At 45.8% G+C, this 25,331-nt stretch overlaps 1 protein-coding gene across 1 annotated transcript in view; it reads left to right on the forward strand.

Annotated features, from left to right (window-relative positions):
- Positions 1-3,750: 3,750 nt before the first annotated feature.
- Positions 3,751-25,331, forward strand: part of MYT1 (myelin transcription factor 1) — a 67,288-nt gene continuing 45,707 nt past the window's right edge. Inside the window, exons 1-9 of the mRNA XM_075011622.1 lie at positions 3,751-3,802; positions 5,547-5,577; positions 10,086-10,148; positions 12,392-12,639; positions 13,720-14,574; positions 16,125-16,259; positions 18,525-18,615; positions 21,513-21,626; positions 23,455-23,669. Of these exons, the coding sequence (XP_074867723.1) occupies positions 3,751-3,802; positions 5,547-5,577; positions 10,086-10,148; positions 12,392-12,639; positions 13,720-14,574; positions 16,125-16,259; positions 18,525-18,615; positions 21,513-21,626; positions 23,455-23,669 (1,804 nt within the window). The remainder of the gene's footprint in view (positions 3,803-5,546; positions 5,578-10,085; positions 10,149-12,391; positions 12,640-13,719; positions 14,575-16,124; positions 16,260-18,524; positions 18,616-21,512; positions 21,627-23,454; positions 23,670-25,331) is intronic.

Consider the following 25,331-nt stretch of genomic DNA (forward strand, 5'->3'; position numbering starts at 1 on the left):
GGCACAGTCTTGCCCATAGAAAAAAGTTTCTAACTTCATACATTTCTTTGACCATCTTCAGTAGGAGGCATCCGTCTGATGCCCTGAATGCTTTTAAAGCCCTGTTGGTGTCTTTCATAAGAAGTGCCCATTTCTCTTCTAGCTTCCAACTCTTGTTCTCTTATGCCCTATTGAGATTACCCTCCTCGAAGACAATGGGTTTTATTGGGGACTGCAGGTGCTGCTGTAATATATATAATTATTTCTCTTCAGCCTGCCTAAGCTGTTGCATGACACTGTCTGTTTGGCAGATGCCACATTCCACCCCGGAGGTGGCTGCATGGCAGCCTTTTACCACTTCGTGCTTTGCTGCGATGCTTAATTAATCAATGTTCAGCATTTTGAAGCCCTAAGTATTATTTATTCATATTGTTATTCCATATAGAGCATTATGTTTGTCCACAGTCTAGAGGTTAGCTGGCTGCTTCCTTCCAGCTGTGTAAAATGTGTCTGGGTGAAGGAAGAGGAGAGGTGCCCAGTGCTCTGAGGAGGAAGCTGGACAGAAAAAGCTGTGTACAGGGCACAACAATAAGTTTATTGAACATACAGACCTGTGAAGACGACAACATGTCCTATATTCACATGCCAATAGATGGTGTGTTTTACATATAATACCACACTACAAAAGTGCAGGTGCTGCTTTTGTTGTCTAGAAGTCTCATAATAGGTGGAATTCATTCAAACCTGCAGAGACCAGTCTCCAGAGATGGTGGTGTTAGAAAACTAAACTACCTGTCCTATATCTTAATGCTCACTCGAGCCCTGCTCACAGCCTGCCAACAATACCAGCCCTGATCATCTGCTTTTACCCCTCACATCTCTATGCTGTCTCCCTTAAGGCCCCTGGTGCGGGGGAAGCTCCCAATCAAAATACAACCATTGTCTTATCCACCTTCAAAGCCCTCCTCAGGATTCACTTCTCTCATAATGCACACAGAAAGCTGCTGGAAACCAGGCAGGTAGTGAGTTGTTATTACAGCAGAGACACTGTAGCCTAGTGGACAGTGCACTGGTTTGGGCACTGGGAGACCTAAGCTTTATTTCTGGCTCTGGCATTGGCCTGGTGAATGACCTGAGGCAAGTCGCATCAACTCTCTGCCTCAGTTTTCCCATTTGGGGTAATGGGATAATGACCTATCTCCTTTGAGAGTTACTGGTGGAAAGGGTTATGTGAAACAGGTGGTGTAACTGTTAGTGGTTATCTGAGAACTGCACCTCCAGCTGTACTTTGCTGAAACATCCCATTGCATTTGTTACCCATCGTCCTCCGTAGTTTTCAGTCTTCTCTAGCTGGTATAGAATGTAAGTGATAAGGGGGTAAAGAGTGTCATTTTACTACATGTTTGTACAGCACCTAGCTCAATAGTGCACTGACCTGGTGAAGACTTCTAGTTCTACACCAATATAAACGTTTAATAATGAAAAAGCCTATACAGATCTCCATGATCTATTAACATTTTGACACATCACTTTAAACCCTACTAATAAAAAGTACTTGGAAAGAGTTGCATAACACCTTGCAAAAATTTTTTTCTTTCACACATGAGGCCAACTTTGTCTGATCCAGTGCATGATTTGTGGGGGTGGGGGGCAATGAAATGTTAAAATGTGGAGGTTGTATTCAGGTAAAGCTCTGAAAGTTCAGGTGCTAATCAGAACCTCACCCAAACTCTGTCTACACAGTTGCAGAAGTTACAGGGGCAGAGCAAACACTAATTAGGCACTGACAATGGACAGTAAGAGTCCAAAAGTTCAAGCTTTATCACCATTAAAACATAAGTTGTCAGTATTGTATGTGAAATATACAAAGTAAGTATCTTGGAACCAACTGCCAAGTTTTCAAGCAGCATTTTAGTTTCTTTGCCTGTCAGTGAATTTCAATGGTCATCTGTATGAAATATTCGTCATCGGTCAGAGTGTGTGTGTGTGTGTGTGTGTGTGTGAGAGAGAGAGAGAGAGAGAGAGAGAGAGAGAGAGGAAGTCAACACTTACCAATAAAAATCTGATTATTCAAAGCTGAGATGCCCAGGACAGGGACATCATCACTGTAGTCCCTCTTGATCCTGCAATGTATTTTTCTAAACTTAATTGTTTTTTTTTTCAAATTCCTTAAAGGGTTTGTTTCAGTTTGGTGAAAACGTGTGGTCTAGTTTTGATATCGTTAGTCACCACATCTGTTAGTAGAGGACAAGTGTTGTTTCTGCTGGGAAAAAAGTCTTTGTACTTTTGTCCAGTTAAAACAGCAGTCGTTGGGGTTTTGAAGACCTCTGGGTAACATTTCCTCTGGGCAGGGGACCCACAAAAGTCTTCTTTTCATCTTGTCTCATTAAAACTCTTAAAATGGAATTTAATGATACTTCCAGAGTGCATAGACCTGGAACCGGGTCTGTGCAGAGGGTAGAATTTCACTCACTATGACTTTACTCCTTTGTGATCATGCTGAAGTTCATTTGGTCCCTCAAAGCTGTAGCTATTTTCCATCACGCATGCAGCTGGGAAGAGGAGTTGGTAGGGATACAGGTTTAGGGCCTCATCTTTGATATGGAGTCATCGTTCAGTCTCACTGCCTTCGGTGGTTCCTGATGTGTTGGGTACCTTGCAGGCCCACCCCCTTGGCCCAAAATAAAAAGCTGCCTCTTGACAAGTTTGATTCACATGAATAATCTCTGCTAATGGGAGCAGCTTCCAATAACATCAATGGGAAATCATTGCTCGCATGAGTAAAACTTTATAGGGTCTGGCTCCAAAATTGTATCCTTATAAAGTCCCTCCCCCACCACTTCAGGATGGAAATAGGCAAATTGTTTTGTACTAAAAGGGGCAAATCCTCAGCTGATGGGAGTCCGAGGAAGTCAACAGAATAATACCATTTCCCACCAGTGGGTGCTCAGCCCCTTAATAGCACTGTCTGCAAAAGGAAGCCAGCCGTTTACCTGGTGGTCCAGAATATCATCATGTCCATTCTTCCACTCAGTAGCATTGACTTCAAAGGAATCACTCATGGTTTAATATATTAGTCAACAATAATCAGCATGTCGCATGCTAACCATGTAGAAATAATCTTGGTGAAATTATGGACCCATCAAAATCAATGGCAAAATTCTTACTGACTTCATGTTTTCAGCAGTTCAATCTATAAAACAAGAGAAACATTACATTCCTGTTGGGTGAACTCTTCATATTATTGGGAAAGAAAATTGGGGCTGCTTCCATTAGAGCCAACTCAGCAAAGCCAGCTTGGCCTTACTTTTAAAAGTACAGGTTGAACATCTCTAATCCGGAATTCTCTCATCCAGCATGATTTTAGTTAGCCAGATGTCCACTTATCATGGGTGTGGCCAAGTTTGCTGTAGTCCTATAAAGTTTGTTTACAGCCACGAGTCCTGGCTCTCGGTGTTCTGTGCTTTTACTTAGCTGTAATTTACCCCTAAATGTCTTTTACGAGCCCAGTAAGCAGTGGGAGTGTGGGTAATGTGCTTGACAATATTGACATCCTGCGCTCTAGAAAATTATCTCATCTGGCACCGGTCAGGTCCTGAGGATGCTGGATGAGAGAGGTTCAACCTATAATACAATGAGTATCTTTCTCAAAAAGACATTACAGCATCCTGAGCTCCAGGCATCTATGTCAGGTAACAACTGTTTCCAATACATTTTATGTGACTGAGATATTTTTTTTCAAGTGCTAATTTTGTCACTGTTTGATTTCAGATGAGTTTAGAAAATGATAAGAGAGCACGTACACGATCAAAGTCTATCAGAGGTGAGTTGTTTATTATTCTCCTTCTGTGGAATTATATAGTCTGACTAAATTGGGGGTTAATATGCTCTGGTTTTTCCAAGCAGGCTTTGCTTTCAGACCCTGAATCTCATTCTTTTAAGCTTTTAAACAGTGGTTCCCCCAATCAGCTTCCAACCTGCAAGACCTGTTCACAAAAACAGCCCCAGCAACAAACACTTAGATCCCCACATAGTATTTAACCTTCCCTCCTTCCCCCTCCCACCATAAAAACAAAACAAAAAAAATCCTTCCATGCTTCATTCTATAGGAATCATGATCTCTTCAAATCAGTTCCAGAGGCTTTCATCATGCCTGCTCTCCTAGAGGCTTTGAAGTTGAACATCTGAGAGTGCCTGACAGAGGCTGTACATGCTGCAGTAGCAAACAGGCCAGCTCATGGTGGGGATCTGAGGACAAAAGATTTGTTAATTCAACGTTTGATTGCTATTTATTTTCCAGCTTCACAAAACATGTATATTTCATCCTCCAGGTGCCTTTTCCCTGTAAAGAAGGAAGGTGGTATAATTTATATTGCAGTGTGTAAACTTATGTCCAGATCACTGGTAGCCTGGGTCATGATTACAGTTACAGATCAGCTTCTGAATGTATTTGTTCTCTTCTGTTCCTATGGATTTGATGCATTTCAGAGATCACTGAAAGTGAGGAAGTAATAGCACTGGCTACAATGAAGGGTGATGTGGAAAGAGTTTTGCAAACAGCTGGGACATTGTGCATCAGTCCCTACTGACCAGCATCATTCTCCTTCCAGATGTGTGCAGAAGCAGAGACAGCCATTCAGGCTGAACTGTGCCACTGTATGGGTTGGTTTTTGTAATATATGCATAATATATGCTCAATGAATGAGAACATCCTGCATCTGTTTATTTTCACACCTTAAACCTGCCTTTGACGCATTTAAACCCAGGTCACCTGACGTGAAAAGATTACTTCTTGGACACACCATGCCACTTACTGTGGCCTCTAGTTTGATGAAGTTTGTGAGTCACTCCACTGAGATTTGCATCCCCCCAGAAACCCAATTAGCACAAACAAATTGAGCAGCTGTTATGCTTTTTAGCCTGTGCCATGTAGCGCGTTGCTTTTCCTTTTTTTTTTTTTTTTTTTCCTGGCTGTTTTGCTTCCTGGCTAGACATGAGTTTTTCAGAAAAGACACAGTGATGTCATCTGTATTGTTCAGAAACAAAGAATCATCCCTAAAAATCGAACCTGGGCGATAGTTAGAAAGGGGATTAAAATGGGAAAGTAGAATGCTAATGTAGAGAACCATTTTAAATGACCTGCCAAAGAACTGGAGAGACAAGAGATAATTCAGCCAGCTCCTGTACATGTAGAGGTCCAGATCCTGAACTGGTTTAAGTCAAGGCAGCTCCATGGGCTTCAATGTTGCCATACCAGTTTACACCAGCTAAGAATCTGTCTTAGAGAGAAAGAGAGAGTGTGTGTGTGTGTGTGTGTGTGTGTGTGTTGACCCAGAGATGTAGGACCTGGAAATACAACATACATAGTTGTAACAAGCTTAAAGTTAAGCATGTGCGGAAGTGTTAGCAGGTTGGGGGGCGCAGAGTGTTTATGCCCCTCTACCCACTCGGTAGCCTTGTATAGTTTAGGTTCTAGGGGCTTAGCTCAAGAGAGGCAGAGAAATCTGTGTGTGTTTACTGACAACCTTGTGTTTATTTCTGCTCTTGTTTCCTGCCCCTCTGCTCAGTGCCCACGGAACTCATAGGACAGGAGGTGAGGTAAGAAAATTTCTTCTCAGCGTGGGGGAGGGAAAGGGATTCTGCCAATTCCGTCAGAGAAATAAGAGCTTGGGAAAGCTTTAGACAGGGCAAACCTAGTACTGATCCCAACCCTAACTCTGACTGCAGCCCTATCATCTGTCCCTCCACTTGGTGAGACCCATTTTATGGCTGGAGGGAAGGGGAAGAAACATGAGCAGGACTTCCACTGTGTCGCAGCTTCCTGTACATCCGTGGGTAGACGCTCCAGGGTTGACCCTTGGCCCTGGATGAGTTCCCAGTGCTGCAGCTCAGAGGGCAAAGGGCTCCCTGGAGGTAGGGGGATCCCCTTGGGGGTTAGCAGCTTAAAACAGGAAAGGGGAGTGCTCACTGAACTGGCGTAGGAGGTGCTGTGTGGGAGCACTGCTTACCCAGCCGAGCAGAGGAGGAGGAGGTTCCCTTGGCACTTCTCCATTCCCTTTAATGGCTGGGAATCCCCAATGGACTTAAGCTGGCACAAGTGGCTTTTACCCACCACGACCCTGCTCCACATAAGGTGTCTTGCACTGAGGACTGAGGGCAAGAGTGGCCTGATGGGTGAGAAGGAGCCATTTTTGGCTGCCAGGGAAGCCCCTGGGACTGGTCCAGCTGCCCTGTGACTGCCGAACTGCTAGGCCCTGTTCCAGCCCATAACTTGTTCCAGGAGCAGAGGAGGTGAAATGAGGCTTTGGGCATCCTCTTTCTGGGCTGCAGCAAGTGTGGGTTCTGCCGCAGATCCTGTTCTCCCGGGGAGCTGCATCCTTGAATAACGGCACTCCAAAAAGTGTTTTCATATACGATGGTCAAAACCACAAATGCTCCTTCTGTCTCCGTGATCCTCCCCCTGCTCCCACTCCTGGATCGTTCTCTAGTTCCCACCTCTCCTCACTTCTCTCCGGGTCCCTGGTCTCTCTCTGTCCAGCCTCTCCCCTGCCGAATAAAATCATTTAGCCTGAGAGCTACGGGACGGGATGTTCCATTGGTACAACCCGGGTGCTCGGTCCCCTCCTCCCCCCACATCAGGCTGGCCATCCTGTAGCCCTATGCCTGAGAGGTCCAGGAGCACCTCTTGTTCATTTGATGCTAGCTTGCAATAGCAAGAGGGGGATAAAAAAACTGGCGCAAACCTTTGCAGGCTGACAAAGCTTTTATTCTAAATCACAGGGCTCCTGGATCTCTCAGATCTCTGTGCAGCTGACATAAGTGCTTATGCAAGAGGAGGATTCCCTACCCTGGGCGTGAGCTAGTGGCAGGGGTTGCATTTCAAAGTGGTGCCTATTAGAAAGCTTTCCATGTCAAAGAGTAATTGGACCTTAACTGTCATAATTCCATAGCATTTCTGCTCCTGCGTGCCGCGATGACTCCTGTGAGACCAGCAGGGGAAATGCTGGGCATTCCACTTCCCTAACTTTTATTGCTGAATACTTGAGCAGAGGTGGTAATTGAAGCAGGTGACATATTTCAGGGGCAGCACAGAGTGCGCCGCACAGCCATCGCTGCAGCTGTCACCTAATTGCCTGATTAACTGGACGATTAATCGACTAATTGGGAGCTAGGCATCGTCTGCATGGCAATAAGAAGGCTTTTGTGCAAGTATTAAAGCTTTTGAGAGAGCGGGAGAAAGGAGCTGGTGAATGTTGCAAAGAAGGAGAGTTGTTAATGAACCACACAGGCCTTTACCACTCGTGACCCCTGCCAAGAAGTAAGAAATTTCCATCTCTAAGGATTTCACAAATCAAAGTCCTAGGCCAAGATAAAATGACCTGGCATTTCAGAAAGCACCGAGCACCCACCCTCTGAATATCTGACACCTTTGAAGTTGTCTAAAGCTCAGCACCAAAAACTGAGGTATCCAAAATCACTAGTCGCTCAGATACAATTGGCTCAGTGCTTCTAGGCTGTTATCCTTTGGGGTTTTTTTCCCACCACAGGATGTAATTTGCTGCCTTCAAAAAGGGAATCGGCCTTAATTGATTGAGCAAAGCTTAGAAATGCCCAGACCCTCTTCCTGAAAGCTGGTCTTGTTGCACGAGTTATTGTGAGCATAAATGCTGCTCCTTGTCTCCGTGTGCAGTCACTTTGTGTCTGGGGCTGCTTGGGACAGAGTAATCTCAGTCATGACTGAAGGCAATTAAAATCAAATAGACTTTAAGATGGTCGCTAAAGGGCATGCGGGGGGGAGCCCTTTTCCAATTATGCAGATTAGCCTGGAGAGATTTTCTTATGTGAGAGTTTGAGCTTGTCATACTTGGAAGAGTCCTCGATAAACCTTAAAGTCAATGGTAGATATGCAGTTCCAACTACTGCAATCGTGTAGCTGGAATCGACATATCTGTGAGCGACTTATCAGGCTGTCCTTATGGAGGGGGGTTGATGGGAGAAATTCTCACATCGACCTCCTTTGCGCCTCATGAAATTGAGGAGTATGGGGGTTGACTGTTGACCCTGATAGTTTGATTTTGTATATCCCAACTAGGTGCACAAAATCAAGCACTGGAAGATCAACTCTGCCCAGCTCAAAACAAAAAAGCAGTGAAGTAGCACTTTAAAGACTAACAAAATAATTTATTAGGTGATCTCCCAGGTAGTGTAGATGTATGCTCAGATACAAAGCAGGCCACAAATCAGTTTATTGCAAAAGGCAGCCAGCCCAGAGGTTGCAGAGTTACAAGGACACGTGGGCCCAGCAGGATTTGAAGGTAAGATAGGTCAAGACCCTTCCTGGGAGATCAGGTTTCAAGTCCCTGGCTTCAGCTTTCCTTCCAGTCAGCGACCACTCAAACTGAACACAGGGAAGTGCTTCTATTCTGCTAGGGCTCTGTGCCCTGAATTCTGGGGAGCTGAGCCCTGCACTTCCATCAGCTTCCATCTGGACCTTGGCCAAGAGTTAACCATAATAATGTCGGGTTATGAGGCCCGCTACACATGCACAGGTGCTAGTTACAAGATCACTGTGCACACCGCTGCATGGACATGCAGTAAAGCTCCCTTGCAAGTAGTATCTCACGACCAGCACCTGGCAGGAGAGCTGAGAAACCAGCCAGGCTGGCCAAAAAGTGACCTGGCGCTCTCCCAGCTGGTCCCCGTGGGTCTGCAGCCTCTGGCTGTAGCCAAAGCCGTATGTGTATCTGCCAGGCAAACTGCCTGCAGCTGCTTGTTAGCCACTGGATCCCCTAGAATCCCTGGAGGCTGGCCAGTCTGTCAGGACTTAGCAATGCAGAGCAGCTCTGCAAAGCAGCACCCACCACGCCAGTCCATGTTAAGGGCTTTAGAGCAGTGCTGAGCAAACTTTAGCACCTTGTGGCACACTTCTGCACTCATTATCATTTCACTGCACACCCGGGATATGACCTGATCCCCTCTTGCCTGAGACAGGCACTCCGGCCCCCTCCTCCACACTCAAACTCAACAGCTGTAACTCACCAGTGCTGTCGCCACCACCGCTGCCCCAGGCACACTGGTTGCAGAGTGCTGCACTAGTCCCAGCCCAGGGGTAAAGAGAAACCAGAACTCCTGTCTCCCAGCCCACCTGCTCTAACCACTAGACTAGACTTCCCCCTCCTGGGGCAGTGATAGAACTCTAGTCCTGGCTCCCAACCTCCCTCCACTCGAACCAGTGGACCCCACTCCCCTTCTGGTGCTAGTTCCAGCCCCCTGCACTAATTGCTATTCTGCCACCGCTACCCCAGAGCTGCTGCTGCTGCCACCGCCACACACATCTCCCATCAAGCAATGGAGCGGATGTGCAGAGCAGGAACGGCACTGCCAGAGCTCAACGCTGAGGCACACTAAGCGCCACATCCTGGCACACCAGTGTGCCATGGCACACAGATTGTGGCTTGCTGCTTTAGAGGGCATAAGTCGTGCCTGGGCTTTTTAGAGGCCCTCTGTGCTGAGGCTGGCTGTGCAGCTGAGTCCAAAGCCAGGGCAAGGGGAGCTAGTGAGTTTAGCCCAATATGCTGTGATTCCTAGCACCAAAGGCAGGTTTCCCATGGGAACTGCTCAACCTGGCCTTCTTGATTGGTCCCCCATTCCTAGTGTCCTCCAACAATACTCATCTGACAAGCCATACAAAGAAATTAAGAACCCGTGATTTATTCTGTGCACTAGTACGAAAAAAAACCAAAACAAAACCCTAAACAGTGGTGGTGGGAGGCAGGGTTGAGTAGTTGTCGGGTGTTTAAAGGCTTGCTTTTACACATGTGAATCTTTAATTAAACGTACTCATAAAACTGTAATGAACTGTTCATTTAATTAAATGGGGTGAGTCATTTCATTAATTTTTAGCAAATTGCAAAGCCGCCATCCTGCCCTCCTTGCTTAGAATTGAAAGCGATGAAATGAACTATTTAAAGGAAATTATCTTCCCTTCTGCCGTTTTTGTTCCTTCGGCAGAGATTCTTTTTAACTCTCGGCGGTTTACATGTTTTAATTAAAACGCATTGTGCAAGTCATCACCGTTCTTGTTGGTTGCTTGTTTCCCACTCAAGCTGCCCTACTCCGGGATGTAACGGCTCAGGACACATCCGTGGAAAGTATGCAAGACACAGAAGGTAAGATTTGGTCTGGAGGAGTCCCAGTCTAGAGAACCTGAATGCCAGTGGTAGAGAGAAATGTAAGAATCAAGACAGGCTTACAGGTGCTGAAACTGTTCTTAGGATGGGGATGCTGAGCTGCACCTTCCCCACCCCCCCGCCCAACCCCCACTTCAGATCTGTTGAGATAAAGTTGCCAACTCTCCCAGACTGGATGGCCTGGACTCCTTTACTACAAATAGCTTCCAGTCCATCCAGTTCTGGAGAGTCGGCAACCGTTAGCGCCTTAGGAGAGGACCGCAGCTGGGGTGAGCTGCAGAGCCTGGAGCTGGCTGTAGGACCTCGGAGGGTGGGGGGCGGGAAGAACAGGGGGTGGAACCCTTAACATCAGTGGTGAATGTGGCAAAGCAGGTGGGTTGGCCACAGGACTCCCAGCAGAGCCAGAAGAGGCAGCATGACCCCAGTGGGAAGGCAGCAGAGCAGACTGTCAGGACTCTGGCCGTGGCAGTGCAGTGAGGCCTGGGACATGACACAGCCCGTGGCAGGGCTGGTAGTACCCTGGGAGGGATGATGGAGCCTATGTCAGGGCTGATGGAATGCAGGGACTTGGGGTGGAGTCTGCGGCAGGGCTGCAGGAAACCTGGGAGTTGTGGCTGGAGGCCAGGACCTGGGTCTGATGGAGCTGGCAGTGAGGGTGACCCTGAGGTTCAGACGGATGGATGGAAACCTGGATATGCAGCAGTGTGCACACACACCCATACGCCTGCCTCCAGTGCCTATGGACAGACTGATCTCTGTGGACCTGTTCCAGTAGCATTGACTGCAAGGGGAGTTGGAAGAGGTCCTAAACAAGGTTCTCCAAGCTCATTGCTGATGCAGATAGTAACAAGCTGTATTGCTAGAGTTTATTAGTTCTCCCAAGAGGTCTTCTGGTTGAGCACTTGGTGTGCTTGATGCAGAGGGGTGGGGTGGGAAATAATGTTTAGGTGGCTGCTGTGAAGTCCATTCTTCCACTAAAAGATTTTTCATCAGTGCATCATACTGTGCAGATCTGAACTTCTGAGCTGCGTCTACACGTGCACGCTACTTCGAAGTAGCGGCAGTAACTTCGAAATAGCGCCCGTCGCGGCTACACGTGTTGGGCGCTATTTCGAAGTTGAAATCGACGTTAGGCGGCGAGACGTCGAAGTCGCTAACCCCATGAGGGGATGGGAATAGCGCCCTACTTCGACGTTCAACATCGAAGTAGGGACGTGTAGACGATCCGCGTCCCGCAACATCGAAATAGCGGGGTCCGCCATGGCGGCCATCAGCTGGGGGGTTGAGAGATACTCTCTCTCCAGCCCTTGCGGGGCTCTGTGGTCACCGTGGGCAGCAGCCCTTAGCCCAGGGCTTCTGGCTGCTGCTGCTGCAGCTGGGGGTCCGTGCTGCATATACAGGGTCTGCAACTAGTTGTTGGCTCTGTGTATCTTGCACTGTTTAATGAAAGTGTGTCTGGGAGGGGCCCTTTAAGGGAGCGACTTGCTGTTGAGTCCGCCCCGTGACCCTGTCTGCAGCTGTGCCTGGCTCCCTTATTTCGATGTGTGCTACTTTGGCGTGTAGACGTTCCCTCGCTGCGCCTATTTCGATGTTGGGCTGAGCAACGTCGAAGTTGAACATCGACGTTGCCGGCCCTGGAGGACGTGTAGACGTTATTCATCGAAATAGACTATTTCGATGTCGCTACTTCGAAATTAGCTATTTCGATGTAGGCTTCACGTGTAGACGTAGCCCTGGTGCCCATGAGTTACACGTGCCGCAATGGCTGGGCCTGAGTACCACTTCTAGTTTTACAGCTACAAGCAACTCACAGCCTGTAGGAGCCAACAGTGGCCAGGCTGGAAACAGCTGGGCATGCCATGAATTGTTATGGTAGATATAAAATACCATCAGACTAAATGTTTTCACTGAGTCAGGCAAACTCCCAACGGACTCTGAGCAAAAACTGAGCAAAGATGTCAGATGCTGGCCTGTTGGTATGTGTTTTTCCTTAGGGAAGAGTGAAAAAGAATGAAGGCCAGATCTTAGAGCTCAAGCCACAGAACAATGAGACTGTAAACCAGCTCCAGCTATGCCCATTCCTCTGCAGCCCCTGAAATTAGCCCATTTCTCTTAAGTCCTTAAGTCTTTTACCTGTTGCTTCATTGAATAAAGTGGCCATTGGTGAGGGTCTTTCTCAGACGTGCCTTCCTCATCTTGCAATAAATCTTCTTTTACCCTAGTTTACAAAGCTGCCCTCTAGCAAAGAAGAGGAAACTTCAGGATGCTGAGGCTGAACTGCTGGGGTCAAAGAGAAAATCACATCCCCTCAAGCTGGCCCTTGATGAAGGCTACAATGTGGACAGTGATGGGAGCGAGGAGACGGAGGTGAAGGAGGAGTCTGTCAGTGATGAATCGGAGGGGACTTTGGAGGAGGAAGAGGCAGAGACGATAGAAAAGGAGGAGACCCGCAGCCCTGAGCCAGCAGAAGGTGCTTTATCATTATTGATTGCAGAGCGTCTTTTACAGCTGGATACTGGGTACTAAGTGTTAATAATGAAGAGTTATAAAGCCTCTAAATTATATATCGAACGGGTTCGTCCATTATTATATTCAGCAGAATGAAAAAAAAAAAGCCCTGTTGTATCTGAGAGGGGCTGTTCCCGGCTATCATGGTCACAGGCTGTCTCCAAAATTTTAAAAATAAGAGTGTTTCCATCAGCGACAATTCCAGGGGCAGGAATTACTTAAAACAGAAAAGCACCTCTCTGTGTGGCTTGATGGGCAAAGCAATGGGAGAGGCAGCCTGGAGCGGTGGAACCTGATTCAGTGACAAGTTGTCTTTAGCCTGCCGAACGCATTGCCGGGGGATGCCGTGAAGGCCAAAACTCAAATAGCAATTTAAAAAGAACCAGATACATTCATGGAACATATGTCCATCAACGGCTCTTAGCTTGGAAATGGAGGACAGGGATGGATTACTTGATGATTGCCTATTCTGTTCGTTTCCTCTCCTCTGAAGCACCTGGCATTGGCCACCATCAGAAGACGAGGTGCTGGGCTAAATGAACCATTGGTCTGAGCCAGGATGACCCGTTCTTATGCTCAGTGGTCAAAGTAAGAGCTCTCGAACCAAAATCCTGCCGCTCTCATTGGCTTTGGGGGGAGGTGTATATGCACAGCTGAGGTAGTGTTTTGGGATCTCCTTTGTCTCTTTTCACTTTAAATGTGTTTCTGTATCATGGATCCCCATCTGTGGAGGCAGTTTACATCAGTCTCTGATGGGATGCTCTTTAGCATGAACATCTGCTTGGGCTAGTGCAGGCAAAGTTCAAAAAAAAAAAAAGATGGTTTCTGATGGCTCAGTGGAGAACATAGATAGTGAGGGTGCTGCTTGTGACCAGTGGGAATAATTTTAAAATGTCAACCCATTTTTTTACCTGCAGTTACTAAATGCAATACATCAGGCTACACCCAGGGAGTAATAGCAAGACCCAGGTTTAATTTAATCTGAAAGAAGATCAAGAGCGGTCTACAAGTGTATAACATTTTCTCCTCTTCCTTCTTGCAGTAAGAAGCCCAGCAAAATCATCACATTATGGACAAAATGCACCTACCAGTACACCTGGCCCTAGCAAGGCCAATTACAGCAGCTATCAAGAAATCATTGCCAACTCTCTCCTAAATCTAGGCCAAATAGCAGAAGAAACCCTTGCAATAGAGGGGCAGCTGCCTGAAAATGAGCTGCAGACCTCTAAGCCTCCCATTAATGTTGTGCACCTGGTCCATGAAGGGTCGGAAGAAGAGGTTGTTGAGGAAGCATGTGACAAGGAAATTATCATCCAAACAGAGGATGCGGAGGAGGTCATTGAGGTTGCTAGCGAACGCAGCAGTGAGTTGTGTCCAGAGCATCGGGACGACATGAGCTGTGAGGAGTCCTGCAAGTTGGAAAAGGACATGCAAGCAGAAGCAGAGGACGATGAGGAGGAGGAAGATGAGGAGGAGGAGGAGGAGGAAGAAGAGGATGAGGATGAGGAAGAGGAAGAGGAAGAAGAAGAAGAGATGGCACCTGAAGTGATCTGTGAAGAAACTCCTGAAACATCTCAGGACTCCCAGAAAACCCACTGTGAAGGGCGGTTCAGCCCCAAACCTGAGTACTCGGTCATCGTGGAGGTCAGGTCAGATGATGACAAAGATGATGATGCTCACTCCCAGAAATCCACCGTGACTGATGAGTCCGAAATGTACGACATGATGACCAGAGGGAACCTAGGACTGCTGGAGCAGGCTATTGCACTCAAAGCTGAGCAGGTTAAGATCATGAGGGAGCCCAGCCGCCTGCCAGGGGAGCACGTAAAGCATTTCCAGGGGGATGAGAAACAAAACAAACCTTTGGACACAATTAGAAAAAACTACTACAGCAAAGGTGGAGTATCTGATCCAGCTGCCATCTATATCTTCTGCCCAACAGCCTTGCACTGTGAAAGTATCTAAGCTTTGCTGCTAAGTGTGCCATAAAAATTAGATGGTTGTGGATTTTCAATCTCAGTTAGAGCACTGAGCCACATTGGTCCTATTATTCTCAATGGAAATTGCGAGGCAAGTTCTCTAACAGACTTTGAAAATCTCAGCCTGTACCACTAAGAAAAAAAATGATAATCCAGAAGTCTATTTATATTCTTTTGTTTTCTCTCCATTTATTAAAATGTTCCTGCCCAGTCTTCCAGCAATATAATATTTCCAATGACCAAAATCCGCTAGCCAAGTCTCTCCAAAATAAGTTCAGGACAAACACTTTCCCACCAGTGCCACCCTTCTGCTCATTCCTCCCATTCCAGAAAGTGTGTGAGACCAGATATTGTGGACCTTGTAGCCTGATTTGGGCGTCGGTACCATATTTTCCTTGAGTAGTAGATAAGGAAGGGCCTTCTCCTTGGTGCCATGATGTATGTGCTGAACAGACACACTGAGCAAGTTCCATCCATATTTTCAGTTTCGTCAGAATCTATGGTCAGTGCCAGTTTACTTTTAAATATATTTTTTGAATTAAAACAATAAACTCAAAGCAATCCACTGAAACCACCTGATTCCATGCGCACCTGTTCTACTGAGAATGTGTCATCCTCTTTCCTTGCAAAGGCCAGGTTCAAAAAACAAGCAGGAGGGGAGGCATATTTGCACGTTTCTCCTTTTTCATTTTTGAAATTGTACATTTTACCAATTTTTGAAACTGAAACACAAACTCCACCAGCTCTATCCATCTCCATTTGAAAATGGACTGAAAACATTCAGGAAGGATTTCCTGGAATATGTTCCCAATTTAGGAATTCATTCATTTTCAAATGTCAAAATCCTATTAACATTTGAAAAAAAAATGTCAACCCCCTTCTGCATAGGACTCATCTGAAACTGTCAACCTGAAAACTAATGCAATTCAGATTTTTCAAGCAGGGTTTCACCTGCTGAGCCTTACTGGATTCTGCAGGAAGTGCTAGACACACCTGTAGGAATTAAAGCCTGGCCTAAGATGGGTAACTCATTTTGGCTTGGCTCCACCCATGACTGAAGATGAGCCAATGGGATTATCATGGCATAATTCTTAAACATCCTCACTGACCAGATATAGCGCATTAAGGGATATGGTTTCAGCCACAGCTGGTCTCCCTTTCATATGCAAAACTTGTGCTTGTATTTTTAAACTCCTAAAAATGTAATTGGGTGTACAAATCAGAGTCTTTGCACCAGTAACTGCCTGATTTGCACCAACGATCAGGCAGCAAGCAGTGTGGCTATTCAAATTTGGACTCTCACTTGAACTACAGGCGCAAACATACCCTGAACTTTGATAAATTCTCTCCCAGCAGTGCTGGACAATAGCCACTTCTCTTTTAGGCAGTCACTCATTATTTGTACCCAGTTGCTGGCATTGCCTGGGGTAATATTTGTTCCCAACATGCTCATCTCCATATTTCCTAGATCCCTCCAGACCTGAGAAGCGAGAGATCAAATGTCCAACTCCTGGTTGTGATGGCACTGGTCATGTGACAGGACTCTACCCTCACCACCGCAGTCTGTCTGGTTGCCCGCACAAAGACCGGATCCCTCCAGAAAGTGAGTACACTGCAGGAATTTCCACGCCGCAGAAAACGGGCTACCAAAACTGGGGTGCTCTGGCACTGGGCTGATCCGTGTCTTGTAGCACAACTGGTTTGCAGTTTTGAGTGTGAGTGGTACCTTGTCCACGCCAGCTGTACCAGGCCCACCGCTGGGGCTGGAGTGGAGCGACGGGGGAGTGCGTGGCATTTCAAAGGGGCCTGGAGCTCTGGCCACCCCTTTGAATTGCCAAGGCTATGCTGCTGTGCACAGCTGTGAAGGAGTGGGGGGGGGCAGTGCCTTAGGCCCCTCCCCTTCCACCTTTGGCCCCACCCCTTCTAGTGAGCGGAGCTGGGCCCTCCTCTCACCTTGCCCCAGGGCCCATGGCAGCTGTCAGCCCTGCTGAGCTGTATCCTACTTCTCCCACCCAAAGTAGAAGGGAGGACACAGTGGCATGGGCTTCAGCACCGGTTGCACAAGTATGTATGTACCCTAGTGGGAGTCAGGCAGATTGGGGCAGCTCACTCTGGGGCAGCCTTCCTTCTGCTTTTAGTGAGCTTGGCAGAGAACAGCAAATGGGGGTCTGGCTGCACAAGATTCCATTTACGTTCTCAGCTGCACTATAGATGCACCCTTAGAGTCAATTCACCCATGGGCAGCAGAGCTGCACCACAAGGCCAGGGTACCACTGAAGTCCCATTTAAGACCTCTAAATACAGCTTCAATGGTGGGTGCATAGTTCATGTGATAGCTTTCTGCCCAGGGGTTACTTTTGCCTTAGGAGCATGGTTTAGTTTCTGGCATTATGTGATGCAGTTACAGACATTTGGTTGTGTTAACAAGGGGCACCCTTATGAAGGCAAAAGTTACACCTACCCTAACAGGAAAATTCTGTACAAATTTAATAGAAAATAACCTTTTTATAGGTGTGTAGCTCCATCCCCTACAGCTCTCCCAGCTGTAGAATGCTATAAGTAGTTTTTAAAAATGCAACCTTTAGAAAGGATCTCATGGTCCCTTAGTCTTCTTGAGAGGTTGCTGAATTCTATAGAATCCCACTGAGCTTCTATGGAAACTCATTGGTTTGGTCCCTCTAGTGTATTGCACAGATCTGTTCCATATGGGGAAAAAAATTAGGCGAAGGAAGAAGGACGTAAAAAGAAATCGCTACAGCAGAATTTATTTTTTGTTATCGTCCAGAAAAAAAAAACCCTCATCTGATATGTGCAGATATGTGTCAAATCAATTTTTAATCACTCATCACTCTGGCAGTTACAATATACCCTATAAAGATTCATATATTTTGCACTTGAAAGACTAACCGAATAAAATGTTAGGTGAAGACCCTTTGTGGGACAGACCCACTTCTTCAGATCTGGAAATCCAGATCTGAAGAAGTGGGTCTTTCCCTCAAAAGTTCATCCCCTAGTAAATTATTGGGTTAGTCTCTAAAGTGCTACATGACTGCTTTTTTGTTTTGTGAAGATACAGACTAACACAGCTACCTCTTTGTAACTATTGTGCAGAAAATGTTTATCATTATACCACTGGCTTTTTTTTTAAAACAACTTTAGATTTTGTTTTGATTTGTTTTTGTTTTGATTTGTACAAACATCCTAATTAAAATGCTCTGTACATATAAATAAAGTTCAGCATTGTGGGCTCATGATAATGGAATAATGACCCAAAAACCCCACAACTGCTGTTTTATCTGTAATTTCAAATGTTGCAGACCTGTCATAAATACAGAACTGCGGGGACAAGGAGAAAGTAACAGTTATCTTCACATAAGCGTGGATACAACAACAACAACAACAACAAAAAAGCAGCAAGCTGAGTGCTTTCTAAAGGCTTGCAAAGCAAATTATTTTCATTACTTTTAAGGTCAGTGCTGCAGGGAGCAATAATCCTGAAGATTAAAAATTTTAAAAATCAAACAAAGACTAGTCCTAAGGATAAAAGCACAGATACAACTCCAATCACTTAAAACTACCTGAAATGGACAGGCCTGGCCCTGGAACAAAGGGGGAGGAGGAAAAATGGATTGCAATCAGCTAACAAAGAAAAAAGACCAAGCTGGCTTGTGCAGAAATGCTAATCTAGTGCTGACCTGAGCAGTGTTGGCTTCTAACTCTTTCCTGTATGCAGACAATTTACTATTGACATTTCATGTTTGCTGATTTGGAAGCCAGCATCAAAACTTGTCTGTTTGTGTTTTTTTGCTCTATGTTTATAAAGTTGTTTTTACTTCCCTTCCCCTCTTCCCTTCTCCTTGCCACAAAGTCTTGGCTATGCACGAGAATGTGTTGAAATGCCCAACACCAGGCTGCACAGGACAGGGTCATGTGAACAGCAATCGCAACACACACAGAAGGTACTTACTTCAAGTTCTAATCAATTACAGAAGGGGCTGAAGTGTCATAAAGGCAAACAGCAAAAATTACATTGGTTTTATTCGTGCATAATGAACATCACACTGCATTATGATATAACTAAAACAGATTATTTATGGATGGCTATAAAACAAAAAAAGATGGAACTCAGAATATCAAGTGTCGAATGGCAATGGACAGTACAGCAGAGCACAGTAACTTGGCTCGGGTGCAAGTGTTTACTAGAGTCAAGGAGATGGTATTCAGAGGATGTTTAAGACAAGGTTTTAGTCCAAATAAGGCACAGAACACTTGTGAGATTTCTTGGTTGGTAAAAGTGTCATATGATCAGCTATTTTTACATGAATTTCTGCCATCTCAGCAAGAATTTCATCTATAGCTCCATCCAGAAGTGAAAAATAGACCCTGCTAGTTTTGGATCTTGTGATGGATCTAATCAGTAGAGATTGGTTCTAATCTGAAGATCCAGAACTGTACTTCAGGTTCCGGTTTTGCCCTGACTCTAGGGTAAAAGAAGGTTATTGGCGGATCAAAATTCCGTGATGGTCCCCAGAATGTTTCACTAGTCAGGAGGGTTTCAAAGAAGCTTGTTGTGCAAGGAAGTATCCGTGGTGTTGGTTGGAGAATATGAGTTGTATAACTAAGTGCTAGGCTGATTTGAGCTCAAGCTAAGGAGAGTTCTGGTCAAATCACTTGACTTTAATGGATGTACAGATTGATTGACAGAATCATAAATATGAAATCTGTTTATAGGCACTAGGTGAGTTTGTTTAATTATTTATTCATACGTTGTGGGGAAGCTGTGGAATAAATTGATCTGATAAATGTGTCTGTACTGCCAGAGAGGCCAGAAAAAAGTGAGCGAAATGCTCTCATTTAATTGAGGGGACCTATTTGCCTTGCACGCTCTCTAACCATGGAAGCATCCACAGTTACTGCAGATCCTGCTGAGTGGCACTTGGCCCAGAAAAGAGCAGAGCCTTTAAAACGCAGGAAGAGTTAGGAGAGAAGTTCATTTTCAGCTCAACCCAGTGATACACAGGGGACTTTCAGCTGTGTTCTGTCTGATGGTAGCAGCTCAGCATTGGGAAGCAAGGGTTTGGGAGTTAGGTTAATGAACTAGATTTGAGGCTAGTGGCCCAAATTCAAATCCTGGTTTGGGCTGCCGGGGATAATGAGCCCCAGGGCTTAGTCAACAGAGCAAAACTGCCACATAATCTCTGCTCCATGTGTATCTATGACCGGAATAGGAGAGGTGACCCCATCCATGACTGAGGTTCAGATGCAGAGTTCGGCAGGGGTAGATTGTGGAGCACCTCCTATAGTATGCCTGCTCAAGCCAGCCCTAGAAGCATCTCTCCTAAATGAACGCAGAATTCCCAGAAGTCCACAGGAGTTATGCCTGACTCAGGACTGAGTAAACAGGGAGGGGCCCAAAGCCTGTCTCCATGGGAACAAAGCCAGGCCGCACATAATTCCAATCCAATCCTTGCACAAGGAGGGCAGCAGGCTTACTTCATTTGCTAAACTGAGGTTCCACGCCCGTCAGAGCCATGAATCCCCTGAGACCATGACAAAGAACTAGACTATGACTAGCACCCTGCACTAGTGCCAGGGCCTGCAGACCCCCACTCACCCCTGGAGAGACGTGCTTCTACAAGGGCAAAATTACTAGTGGCTCACCTGGTATCTGCTCCTTCAGAGCCATTCTTTGGGCTTGAGGGGGTGCCACTGAGATGGGGAGCAATCTAAGTTGCTACAGACACACTCCAGGGGAAGTTTCACCAGCTTCTCCTGCAGATGGGAAGGGGAAAATCTAGTGTCAGCCTGCAGGCTGCTTACCCCATGCCCTACCTCTCACCTGGGCTTGCCTTGTTGTCTCCATGTCCATGGAGACTGACACCTGCAGGCCACTGACAGAGGAACTTCCACTGTGGGAACAGATGATGGGAGCTTGACCTCGGGATGGCCCCAGAATTCCCAGCACCTCCCATTCCCAATCCAGGATAAGAAGGGGGCAAGCTCCCTACACGCATCAGAAAATGGGGACATTGCAGAACAGTTAAAGACAGGCAGATGCAGCTCTGCTAAAATGGGAGCCTCTAATGTAATTCTGAGTTACAGCCAATCCTAGCAATCAATTCAGAATGTAGTTGGCCTGTGCTCTGAATGGCCCTTGTTCAGCCTTGCCAGGGCAGAGTGGAGAGTAAGTAGCTTCTCAGCTCCACGCAAAACAGCAGTCCCTTCACTCCCTGGATGGTGGAGAGCCCACCGTTGGCATGTTCTGTTCCCCTGCAGACAACAAGACTCCACAGAGGGTCCTAGCTCCATCACCCACCGCTGCAGCAATGGCTCATGGAGCTGTGCTGAGGAGGATTGTGCCTCTCTCTAAAGGCAAAATTTTACGGGGGCTCCTTTGGGGCAGGGCAGCCCAAAACCACAGCCTGTGGACCGCTGCTACTTAAAGCTACACTCAAGCCCCCTGATACAAGCAGGAGAAGGAAGGAACCAGAATGAGTAAGGACAAGGAATTGCATTGGTTCATTTAAAACTTTTCCAAAGGAACCATACCTCCCTCATTCTGTCTTTGAGAAACCTGGCCCAGTGTATTGATGGTTTTTTGTTTTTTTGTTTTTTTTTTTTAATCACCATCCAAGTTCTTTGGTTCTTTAATGCCTCTGAACTGCTGTCTGAGCAATATCACACGGGATGCCTGAATGCTTTGCAGCTTGCCAAAAAAATTAAGGGGTGGCGGGTGGCTGGAAGGCCAGACTTTCTCATGGGCTCAGTTCAGATCCTGGTCCATAGAGCATATAGAGAGCTTCAGCCCAGTCTCACATGTTTAGCTTTCCTTTCTTTCTGATCTAACTCCACACAGTTTATCTGGGTGCCCCATTGCCGCTGCTGAAAAATTAGCCAAGTCTCACGAAAAGCAACAACCGCAGGCCGGCGACCCCTCTAAAAGCAGCTCCAATTCTGACCGGATACTGAGGTATGTACGATTTTAAAACAAGATTGGCAACAGCATTTCTTTCCACTAAAATGAAGTCTGTTGCCAGAAGAACTCAGTCACAATCCAGCCCTGTACTGCTGTGTCTTGGTACTGCTGATGCCTGTTATTGTGATCACAGGTCTCTCCAAGGTGCAGGGTTATTTAATGGATGATCCCATGGAGGGCATCCAGGACAATGAATTGCTTCTGTAGCATCAATTAATGCTGAGGCTACAGGCCAAAGGGTTTTAACAGTGCAGCAGAAGGCACTTGTGCTGATTACACTACAATGCAAACTGCCTGAGAATGGTGGCTATTATATTAGCATTTTAAGTAGGGGGATTTTTTGAAGGCCAGGTACACAGTATTCAGTCACAGTTGCATTTAAATACATACCAGCACCTATTTTCCTGCAACCCCATGGTTTACAGGAGAGGGATCCTGTTCGCTAGAAGGGAGCCTCATCATTTTCAAATGATTTGATTGATTTGTTTTGTGCTTATCTGATCTGCCTGGGATGAGCACCGGCCAGCACTGAGTGTGCCTCTGATGATCCCTTGCCTATGCAGTTTCGTGATTCATGATGCTACACATGGGCTGGAATATGGTTAGTTAGTTTAGAATGTGAAGTCTAGGGCAAGACTGTTCTGCAAGCCTGTCTGAATGTTGATGCGCCTTAGCCTAGCAAACATCAAGCTCTGATGGCTTTCCCCACTTCCCCCGTGAATAGCTGAAAACCCAGATCAGCTAATGTGAGTGCTCAGCATCTTTGGGGGAAAAAATGACAATTAAGATATTTTATTTGTGATAGTGCCCACTATGAGCTGGGCTCTCTCCCAACATATAACAAGGACCATCCACAGTCTGAGGAGTTCACAGTGTAAGGAATAACCAGCGGGAAAGGGTCAGGTGAAGGTGAATAACAATGGGCAATTTATATACAATTTATATGCAAGTCAAATTGATTCACTCTGGGCTGCACATCAGAAATGGGTCTTTCAAAGGGACCCTGCAGATAGTGTCTTGGCCTTTCCTTAGAGCATGTTCATATTTGTCGTGGAGTCAAATCTACATTGTGACTTGAGCTGGATTCTTTTGTGTCATTTCTTTCCAGCTCTCCCCAAGGACAGAACTACCCCAAGATTTTATTTCTGTTGGCAAAGCTCAAACAAAGCTATAGCCTATGCCTAGATGGCACCACCATATCCTGAAATGGTGCCTATCCCAAAATAGCTACCCGTCCCTATGCAACACACCGGTTGTCTTAAAACAGTTTGTGAGATAACAGGCGCACTATTCTGGCATCCCTGTACACCTCGTCACAGGAAGAGTACAGGGATGCCTAGAAACAGGCTATTTAGACAGCGCCATGTGCTGAAATAGGCTTTTTCAAAATCTACTCAAAATGAGCTATGCAATTTGCGGAGTGCAAATGGTGTTGCTTATTTCGAGCTTACAGTACTGTAGCATCCCACAGTACAATGTTGCATTGTGATTTATGTATGTAACACAGCCAGAATTAGGAATGTGAAATTCCCAGTCGTATACTTTACAAGCTCATGCTCAAACTCTGATCTCTTAGTTTGGTGTAAGTCTGGAAGAAATGGAACCAGAATAGCATAGTATTTTGTAAGAAAAACCTCATAAGCACATGAACGGAGTTATGGAGAAATGATCCTCTTTTTTGTTTTGAGCATCACATTGGTAAACCAACCTCGGGAGCAAAGGAATGGCTTGGCACTTTCTCTGTGAGTCACTCACAAAGCAGGGAAAGGAAAGAGAAGTATTGTTGAGCTTTGGTTCTGTATTTTTTTTGTTCCCCCTGCAGGCCTATGTGCTTTGTGAAACAGCTGGAGATTCCTCAGTATGGGAGCTACAGGCCCAACGTGGTTCCAGCAACCCCTAGGGCCAACCTGGCCAAGGAGCTGGAGAAGTACTCCAAGGTCACCTTCGATTATGCAAGTTTTGATGCTCAGGTTTTTGGCAAACGCATGCTTGCCCCAAAGATTCAGACTAGCGAAACCTCACCGAAAGCCTTTAAATGTAAGTTGGGCTGAGTGAGGGGTTTGGGGCTGTGTTGTTAAATATCGCTGGCTGGAGAACATGGATGCTCTTGGGAGGGCATGGTTGAGTGAAGGGGATGGAATAAGCAAGAACAGCTTAGCCCGAAGGACAGCTTCTTTGGCTTCAGGTTTGGGGAGAATTGCACCCAGCCTTGCATACATTCATCTGAACAATATATCTCGGTGGGATAAGTCTCATAATAGTCTCCAGTTCTTTCCCAATATCTTACAGCTCTCATATATTCCTTTATTCATCCATCCATCCATCTTTTTCTATTCTAGCTAGCTGGCTTATATTTTATCTCTTCTGTATCTGATATCCTAGTGAGATATTCCATTTATCCCATGTATTACATTATTTTAACCATACCCTATCTATCACTTTCCTAATACTGTCTCTGTCTTATCTACCTACCACTCTTATCTACCAAGGGTAGGTAGAGCCCTTGACAAAAGGAAGCCTCTTAGTAAATGTATACGTAAAGTGAAATGCTCAGATAAACCTCCCCTCCCACACCTGAGGATGGATCTGTGGGTGTAGGACTGGAGATGGACATGGTGAGCTAAAACTAGCAATCGTTACACCTCCACAGTGGATAGCCCATGCAGAATCATGCAGACTGACTGTTTAATGTTCCTTCTCCATTAGCCTCCACACATGCATGCTGAATCCATCATTTAAATAATAAAAAAAAAAATAGGAAACCACTTTGCAGAAGTCAGCAGCCCTCAAGAGGGCTTTCTCTTTGTAGCTAATCCCACTTTCAGAGTCCTGTTTAATCCTGACGCAGCTGCTCTCTAAAATGTGCTCATGCTTGAAAGCCTCCCAGTTGTTGCACTACAATGCAAGCTCCCTTTTATTACAGTACTAAATCTGTAAAGGATCAGACAATGAAATTGGATGGAGGCCAGAGAGCACAACTGCCACTGTCATCCTGGGTTAGGGCTGATGGAAAAGTAATTTGTTTCCCAGCACAAGTGATTCTCCTGCTGAATAGATTGTGTTATTTGCAATATTCGCAAAGAATTTTCAGGGTAATTGTACTGACAAAAATAATTCCAGCAGCCCCACAAGGATAATCCTTTCTATTTTTTCTCGTCACTCATTTTTACTAATTTGCTGATTGCAAGTCCATTAGTGCTAGCAATACTTACGAAATGGAAAACCATCGCTGAGTGTACAGTGTGAAATTGAAATTGGCATGTCACCGTTCTGGATATTGTCAGGTTGTGCTTGCAAATACCCTGACCCCACCAAAAGACATGGATTAAACCAGACCGAAATTAAAACAAAACAAAACAAAAAAAAAAGGGTAATGCACAAGAATAATCATTTGGGCAAGACTCCCATGGGTTAATCAGAACAATGAGATTAGTATGATTGCCAATCATAGCAGGCAAATCTGTTCCTTTCATTAAGGACTTGCTTTAAAGAGATCGTCATCCAGAGGGATGTGGCACATAACTCTCATTAATGTCACAAGGTATTATATGCACACATAATGAGTGAGGGAGCAGTCCTCAAGAAGATTAGCAGTTTATATTGTCTTATTTTTCGAGTTCATAATGGGAACAATAAAATCATTTTGCTCTGCTGTGGCACCTGAGCTTGTCATGCTGCATTCCAAACATTGGCCAAATC

Source organism: Carettochelys insculpta, chromosome 17 (assembly GCF_033958435.1).
Source record: "Carettochelys insculpta isolate YL-2023 chromosome 17, ASM3395843v1, whole genome shotgun sequence".
In the NCBI taxonomy this organism is placed as follows: Eukaryota; Metazoa; Chordata; order Testudines; family Carettochelyidae; genus Carettochelys; species Carettochelys insculpta.